Consider the following 8,949-nt stretch of genomic DNA (forward strand, 5'->3'; position numbering starts at 1 on the left):
ACTCAAACAGCGCCCTCTATTGGTCAATGCAAAAAAATGTTATAATCTTATCATCTGCAGTGATTATGTTATGTTGTTGCTCGGTTTCAGCGTTTCAGTAAAAACAACTGAGACTGCTTGACGTTGTTTCAACAATTGTGCACAAAAACGGCACAATCTGTCTGCGTTATCAGCAATGGACGGTGTACCCGAGGAAGGTTGTATAATCTCGTAGAAATTTTATTATCCACCGTTTTTGAAGTTGACGTTAAATTTCTAGTGACATTTTTTATTTAGTTAGGATTTGTTAATGTATTGTATTGATTGTATTTGTATTGTAAACGACCAATGATAAATTTCGTATTTTTTTTAATTGATCGCTGACACAATAGTAAATACTGTGCTACAACAATCACTGCTCTACTGCCCACTGGCAAGATAATCAACAGTTATAATGCCGTTAATATTTGTTTGTGACTGTGACGGGTGACTGTGATATCACCGTACTCATCCTTACTACAATACAAATAATTAATAACTGTCTGGCTGACTGTATTTAAATGTTATTGTTAGCTGCATAAGGTTGATCGCGAATAGCAAAGTATCAAGAGAGGTCGCTTTTGAACCCACACAGAGGTATTGGCGATGCGTGCGCGAGTCGTGCATGACAACATACACTGCATCGCAAACTGCCCCAGGTTCTGAATCGCGATAAACCTTACTCTGAGGCAGCAAAACAAGTTTTGGCTCCAGCAATTTTGTATAGCCATGGGGGTTATTACAGAATTGTATTTTTTGTGTTGTTTTGCTGTACATGTTTTACTCCCCAGGGAGCTAAGAAAGATGATCATAGTTACAGGAATGTTGTTTGCACTAATTAAAATTAAATAGCACAGCAGCACATTGAGTGACTGGGCTTATGAGCTAACGTAACAAACTAGTTTTTATTATTGTTGTTATAAACCTGTGCTGTGGCAAAGATTATAAATCGATACACTGTATTCTATTTACCAAAGCCCCAGAGCCCTTGCAGCTTGAGCCATGTGACATCTGCGGCCGTAACTTCGCTGATTATGTTCTGCCAAAACACATCAAGATTTGTGAGAAGAATGCAGCTAAAAAACGCAAAGTTTTCAACTCTGCCAAGCAACGTTCAGAGGGGACAGATATAAGCGGTGCACCAAAAGCAGACCCGAGGAAACTTGAAAAAGCGGTAAGGAAGACAAATTCAGTAACAACACATTACATAGACAGATGCTTGGAGGTCACTGGACTTTTTTGTCTGATACAGTGTATGTGTGCAAAGTGGTGTAGTCTTGCCATGTGAAGTGCTGGTCTATCAGCTGAGATGACCGCAGGTTTTCCAGTGCATACATGGACAAGGAGAGGACTAGGGGTGGAGTTCACAAAGAGATAATATGACTAGTCCTATCTTGAGTTAGGACGAGTTAGCAGGACTAGTCTTATCTCCTAGGACTAGTCCTAACTCTATGTAAAATCGACCCCAGGACACCCTCGAGTCAGTTGTGTGAACAACTTTCAACACGGTGGAGTTGTTTAAATATATTTATGATCTAAAAATTGAAATTAAAAACTCTCAACACAGACAAGTCATATAGGGGACAGCGCCTATGACCAGTCAACAACTCTTGTCATTGTTTATGACATTGTACATGTTGTATGAAGTACATGTATGCCTGGTGGCAATCTGTGTTGTAGCCACTGTGGGCAGGTAGCCTATGCCGTTTATAACAAGACTCTTCTTTTGGGAATCCCCCTGATAGCCATAACTTGAGATTTTCTTTCATATGCTTCTTTTTTTCCGTTGATTTTCTGTAGAAAAGAGCCACTGCAAATTGGCGCTCCAAGCATGAGGACTTAGTAACGACATTAAAAGCTGCAAGGGGTGTTACGAGGGCCATGAGAACAGGTGCACCTCTGCCACCGCCCCCATCCCAAACTAAGGTCAACCCAGGTCGGTTTCATTCTCATTCTCATGAAATTTTGTTGTTGTTAGGAATTGATCATTTGTAAATCGATGGCATATCATTTTGACAGTGATATTTTATTATTTTATTATTTTATTAAAAACAGAAAATTGGTCAGTGTATTCCGAAAAAGGTACTGTGGGTGCTACTGGAAACATTTGGAAACTCCAAACCAAAGTGCTTAATTTCATAAATGATTATATAGAGCAAAATCAATAGCTGTTTCAAGGTGTCTTGGCAATGAAGTTGATCCAGTCATAATAAGCCGCCAGCTGTAGGCCAGCAAAAAATAAATGGTGGCAGATACATGCCTGACGCATCATCCACTGTGAAGTTGTTACAAACGATTTTACATACATTACACAACTTCCCATCTGAAAGATTTAGCAACAGTGGTTACATGTAAGTGCCTTGCTTGACACTAGTGTCACGACTGGGACTCAAACCCACACTCTGCTGATCACAAGCATCAAAGCTTGAGCATGTTGAGTAGGGTGAATTTGGCAATGGCAAATAAAACAAAAAATCCAATTAAAAACAATTTGTTTTCTGCTAGGAGTAATTTATGTACTCAGAAATTTGTGTACACATTTTTAGTGCACATTCGTGTACAAACTTTCTGTGATTGACCCCGGCTAGTATTGACATGCTTCTATTGTTTTCTTGTAGATTATGTGCAATGTCCATCCTGCCAGAGGAACTTCAGTGATGGTGCAGCTGAGCGACATATACCTTGGTGTAAAGAAAAAAATAAAAGGATCAACGTTAATAAGAATGCTTCTACCAAGGAGAGAGTAGCTGTCAGAACTCAGGTAATAGGAAAGTAATAAACTATTTCATTGGCTCATCAGTGTGTTAAGGTCTTTAACTGCAATTTCATATTTGTAATGATCAAAAGGTCGTCAAGTGAAAAATGCTTATACATGTACAGTAGTCAAATTGATAGTAAATTTTTTAAACTGATAAAAAAAATTGTTTTTTTAACAAATGCCAACATCTAGGTTCGGGTGAAGAAACACCTTTTGTTCCCCAGCTTATGGACGGTCGGACAAAATGACCAACATGTATGAAAAGACAGGACATCAACAGCTGTAAGACAAAAAATAAGGTCGTTATTATGTGAAGTAACTGAAATGAGAGTAGAATGGGCCACACTATTGCATTAAAATAAGGATGGTTAAATTGGCCTTGCAAATGTTGTACACTTCAACAAGTTTAGTCAGCCTGGGACACTGCTAGTCTTACTTAGGTATTGTTGTTTATAATTTACTGACTTATTTTACTCACTTGACTCTTTTTATATTAATCCAGTACAAGCCGCCATTACCAGGAGCTAAGAAAAGACAAATAGCTCCTCCTAAGGCTGGTCCAGCATTAAGAACAGGGAGGGCAGGTTCAGGGTCATCTACTGGACAACTGGAGAGCCAGTACAGTAATATGAGCATTAAGGAGAAAGCTGGTCGAGGCAGAGGGACAGGTAGGAGAAAGTCTCAGGCCATGTCCGAAATGGCGATTTTTGGCTACAGCGAAGGCTAGATCAGTGCGTCTCTTAGTGTGGAAGAATAGGTAGACGAGGGAGATCTAGCCGAAGCTGTAGCCGAAGTTGACGCTTCGGACACAGCCATAGTCTATGGCTGTCTTAATCTTTGAGAATCTGCAATTGTAATTGTTGAACGCATTGACAAAATGTTTGCATGAGAAAGTTCTTCGGAACTATTAGAGCCAGAAAACAACCAGCCATAACTTTGACTTTTATAAGTTGAATACATGTTGGTACTCTCTCATCAAATTTTTGTTTGTCAACACTAAAGCTATATATGTATACCAAGACTTAATCATGTTTTCCATAATGCCTAGGAGGACGCCCAGTACAGAATGGACAAAAAGCCAGGAGTGCGAGCCTTGAGAGACGCAATGAGAAACAAACTGACAGTTACCGCAGTGCAAGTGGTGACAGTACTCGAGGCAAGAGGTCTGTTTGTTTGATAGATTTCAACAATTTCTTTTTAGACTGATTTCTCCTGAGCCACTCTGCCACATTTGCTGTTTTCATAATTTTGTTAAAAAAATCCTTGAAACGATAGCAGGGGATCTACCATGTTTTCCCTACCAGCCTGACGGGATTATTTTCAAGGAAATGTCGGAAACATTACGTTGATATTGATAGAACTTTTGGCAACACCGCCAAGAGAACAAAAATTATGTTTGTTGAAGCACCAGGATAAGAATTTCACCTTCAAGAAGTTATCTGTATAATGCACCGTGAGCAGCAAAAATCTGCCATGCTACATAATCCATTCTTAATAATAGTACAAAGGCAGAACATTACCCTTTTTTCCCCACCACAATTTGTCTTTTGTGTGCGTGGAAAAAAAGCATTGCATAGGTAGTGCTTACTCTGCCCAGGCCTGTAGTTTCGGTCATCTGATGGGACATACAAAACCAAAGTGCATATCACCTGAATTCTTGCAGGGAAAATATTGGCGCCCATGTTGGCACAACAACTTGCGTCAAGGTTGAATACCCTTAGAAAGCTCCATGACAATTACTTTAATATTGACCTGTTTTTTCCCCCAACTCTCTGTTCTACATTTCTTGTTTCTTGTGATTATATTTTGTGTATTTTTGTTAACATGTAATCGTAATTTAATGTTCCTTCCACTGTAATACCATGTTTTGTTTTGTTCTCTACATTCTTTCACCACTCATGATCCACTTATTCTCATCTCTGTTTCAACTACATCTGGCATATCTGCTTTCTCTTTAATTTCCCACATTGTTAATACACTTGTTTACTTCACAAAATCTATGTCCCTCTAACCCCTCCACAACACACCTAATCCCGTCAACTACATGGTTCAATGTATGCTTCCTCTTCATTGACCACATCCATATCCACTCCATGCATTAATCCACGCCTAATCCACACATACTCCACACACTCCTTACTCCTACCCATTACTCCACTTCGCTTGACTCATCAATCGCCATGTCCACCCCATCCATGCATTAATCCACTAATCCACACATACTCCATACTCCCCCGCCCATTACTCCACTCCGCTCAACCCATCAACCACCTTGTCTACCCAATCCATGCATTAATCCACATCTAATCCACACATACTCCACACTCCCCCGCCCGTGACTCCACTCCGCTTAACCCATCAACCACTCAGTAGATACACTGATGATGAGGATGATTACGATGGCTACGGTGACCCAGAGATTGATCGTTATGGAAGGAGGAAACCAGGCCCCAACAACTTTTTACCCCATCAACGAGTAAGAGCAGCAAAAGAACAGAGGTTTGTTTGCTATCCACAAAAATCTATACATAAGCGGACCCTGCCCCCTTCCCAGCTTTAAAATTAAGAAAAACCTATGTGTACAGATACATGTTCCTAATAACGGTGACGCTCTAGCCACTTTAACATAAATTTACCTCCACTTGAATGTTTTGAAAACGTTCTTGCTATGCCAATGTACTTTACAAAACGTGACTTATTAAAAAACCTTCCAAAACTAACTTGATCAAATAATCATTTTTTCTGTTGCAGTTCCCCAAACTCAAGAACACCCACGCCGCCATCGAGGAACACTCACTCTGGAGGAGGCCTCAACAGAAAGCCTAGCCTGGAGAACATCATCGGTCGACGAGCCTCCAAGTTCTGTCATGAATGCGGCACACAGTACCCGGTAGTCAAGGCTAAGTATTGCTGCGAGTGTGGAACAAAGCGAACATACCAAGATTGAAAGGATAGTATTTAGGTTGGGATATTTTGTATATTTTCCTTTTTAATAGATGGTATTTCTGGTGATAATCAGAGAGTCTGTAAACCTCCTGATTTGTTTAAGGGCCATGTCACACAAGGCAATTTACGGGCAAGCAGTTCCAAGAAATCTCCAAGAAGAAAGGCCATTCACATTCTTGAATGTTCACATATCCTTCTTGTGGATCGTAAGACATTGTTTAAAAAATTACCTGTGTGCTACCAAAGTGGTCCTGTAGCATGCATGCACTGTAGTTGGTTGCCTCCAAGTTGCCTGCAAAAGTTGCATCGTGTGACAAGGCCCTAAGAGGTTCTGGGTCTAGAGCCCAGACTTGCACACCATTTGTTTTAGGATTTTTGTTCATTCATGAAATCTCCCTGAAACATATGGTGTAGCTCAAACTGCACGCATTACCCAAATGTGCCCTGCACACCATCACATGGCGAATCTGACTCGACCAATATTTATTGTATGGTGACATCAAGTATAAAAAATAGGTCAATACATTCCTTTATAACCACATAATGTTAAGAACATGTGTTAAACGCATTTTTAATTGTAAAGAAATACATTTTTCTGGTTGCTTGTACAATTACCAAGGGTCGCTTTTGTCTTTATACTTTGTATGGCTCACATCATGGGACCCCTTTTGTTGCAACAAATAATAAGGAAATGCTGAATAATTACATTTGACAGACAGAGAAGGTTAAGATAATTTACTAATTTTCTCAAGTAAGAAATAAAATTTTCGCAATTGTATGACATGTGAATAAAATGTTTTAATTAAAGAGTTTCCTACAAGTCAAATGAAATAATTAAAAGAGACAAGATATTCTGCTTCAACTGGCTCCAGTAAAAATTAAAAATGTGTGCGATTGTATTCGTATTAAAATGTTTAATTAAAAAGTTTCCTATAAGTCATATAATTTTTTTAAAAGAACAAGATTTTCTGCTACAGCTGACTATTGTATAACTGTGCATAAATTACCTTAGCAAATCTGCATTTAAATGCATGCAATGTATACAAAAAAGTGTAACTAGTTTATGTTCTGACTGTTTAGATAATACAAATTGTGGCCAAAAACAGGTACTATAATAATTGTAATATCAGTAACGACAATCTACAGTACTTCACTATGAGTTAGTCTTTTAGAATGTGTCTCAAAAATTATTGTACTAAAAAAGCAGGTATTTTTTTTCTATTTATAAGGCCTAGATTTTTGAAAACCAGGCACTTTTCAAATATCAAAACCATTTGAAGAAAATGCAAAAGAAAGTTTGTTCCTCTCTTTTGTTTTCACCCTTTTGTTTGTACCCTTTTTTATCACCTTGCTGAACTTTTTGTTACTTAATTTATATAAATTAAAAAGTGTCCTTTATCAACAAAAATTAGTTTTAAATGTACATTTTATGAACTGGTAAATAAGTGTTAGTGTAAATTTTATTAGGAAATGTAATGATTCAGATTAAGTGAGTCGTTTGTTTTCGATGTTTAAAACTGGAGGCATTCGAGATGATCAACATGCATTATGATCAACATTGCTTCATGTCATTTGAACTATTATTATGCAGAATAGAATTACCAATACCGTCGAGGACCAAATCTCATTATAAAAGAAAGCTCCAAGGAAATTCTGAGTTTGGCCACAACATTTAGAAAGTATAAACATGTATTCACATTTTATCACTTTGGTCAATTAACTTTATGGATGAGCAGTTAGTTTGTCTGGGGCAGGTCAGCAGCCCTACTGATTTGTGCATGATCAAATTAAGTCCATTGTTTGGAAAGGGAATTACATGGAGATAACAGGTGTGAATTGCCAGAGGAAAAGGATGTAGTACTCTGCCAACTTGCTTTAACGGAGTTTTCACTGTAATGGTTGTTGCAACACAATTATATCTTCTACTTGACACGAGTTTCGAATTTGTTCTTTTGCCAAATAATTAAGCAGAAATGTATTCAATGTAATTTATACGACCAACCATTCAAAATTGTCTGTACGTACAAACTTGCAACACACAATTTAGCTTGCTCTGCTGCACTCTTTCTATTCAAAATAGTGACCGTATTCATAATTTTGGATGGACCTTGTCTGTAATATTATTATTGCATTTTCAGTACTTTGATTTATAGTTTTAAGTTCATAAAATGCGAATGTATCATGCAAGATTGTTTTTTAGTTTGTAATAGTTATCAAAAGCTGTCGAATCGGTTGCATTCCTAAGGGGGACTATTTGTGAGTGAAATACACACACTCGTACACATTTGTGCATTTATGTTCAAGTTTCTTTAACAGGTTTTACTCATACATACCGATTTGTGTTTAGCACTGTATCTACTGGGTAATCTCGATCTATGTGGACAAAAATAACAGGCATATTACTCGGGTGAAGTGTTTGTTATTCCCAGTGCAAATTTCTTTCTATCAAAAGTTTCTAAAACGATTGGGTTTTGTTCTTTGTTTTTGAGAGAAGCGGCTTACAAACGGCTGACGCCCTTCATGTATTAGATGCAAAGTGAAGCTTTAGAAGTATTGTGCAATATTTGTTTTGCATGCTGTAAAAGAAGAATATTTGTTGTTTTTCTTTTATGTGAAATAAAATACAATTTACTTTTAACACTTGTTTAACTGTTTGAATAATTTCCATACTTTGTCATTTGTTTTTGTTTACAGTCTTAGGACCTGCTAGGTCCTCATCTCCACAATAAATTACACAAAGCTAGTATCATTATTGAAATAAACCAAACACACTCAACCTTCCAGGTGAACAATTATCAAAAAGTCTCCAAACTCCTTTAATTTTAAACCACTCCGAAAGCCAAGAACGGCACGTAATTATGCACTTGACTATTGGAGCAGGTGCGCATGCAGTATGTTTTGGTGGATTTTTGCTATAAGTTGAAGTTTAAAGGATTTGGGTACTTTTTCAAATTTCCATAGATTAACATTAAACTTACAGGGTTTGAAGATAATGATAGTAGAAAGCTTCCCTGAAAATATTACTTACTGAGGTGCTGTAGTTTTTGAGAAATGAGTAATACAATGTCATGAAAATATGTTTGTAAATGATTAAAATAATTTTCGTCTCATGAGACGAAAATTATTTTCATGACATTGTTTTACTCATTTCCCAAAAACTACAGCACCTCAGCACGTAATACTTTCAGGGAAGCTTTCTACTACCATTATCTTCAAACTGTGTTAGT

The 8,949-nt window shown here is 37.6% G+C and overlaps 1 protein-coding gene across 2 annotated transcripts; it reads left to right on the top strand.

Annotated features, from left to right (window-relative positions):
* Nucleotides 1-37: 37 nt before the first annotated feature.
* On the top strand, nt 38-5,869 carry LOC117300805 (zinc finger C2HC domain-containing protein 1A-like). Of its 2 annotated transcripts, none has more exons than XM_033784622.1 (8): nt 38-197; nt 996-1,192; nt 1,819-1,954; nt 2,637-2,779; nt 3,279-3,444; nt 3,825-3,939; nt 5,147-5,275; nt 5,528-5,869. In XM_033784622.1, the coding sequence occupies exons 1-8, from the start codon at nt 176-178 to the stop codon at nt 5,721-5,723; spliced, it is 1,104 nt and encodes a 367-aa protein (XP_033640513.1). In that variant the 5' UTR covers nt 38-175; the 3' UTR covers nt 5,724-5,869. The 2 variants fall into 2 exon arrangements, with proteins under 2 accessions (XP_033640513.1, XP_033640514.1); XM_033784623.1 differs by having other exon boundaries at nt 39-197; nt 5,150-5,275.
* The last annotated feature ends 3,080 nt before the right edge of the window (nt 5,870-8,949 follow it).

The sequence above is a fragment of the Asterias rubens genome, chromosome 16, assembly GCF_902459465.1.
Source record: "Asterias rubens chromosome 16, eAstRub1.3, whole genome shotgun sequence".
NCBI classification, from domain to species: domain Eukaryota; kingdom Metazoa; phylum Echinodermata; class Asteroidea; order Forcipulatida; family Asteriidae; genus Asterias; species Asterias rubens.

Excerpts from the sequence above, each read along its gene's own strand:
- LOC117300805 (XM_033784622.1), top strand. The coding sequence starts at position 176 with ATGGACGGTGTACCCGAGGAAG. Across the intron at positions 1,955-2,636 it reads CCAAACTAAGGTCAACCCAG|ATTATGTGCAATGTCCATCC; the intron begins GTCGGTTTCATT and ends GTTTTCTTGTAG. Across the intron at positions 5,276-5,527 it reads AGAGCAGCAAAAGAACAGAG|TTCCCCAAACTCAAGAACAC; the intron begins GTTTGTTTGCTA and ends TTTCTGTTGCAG.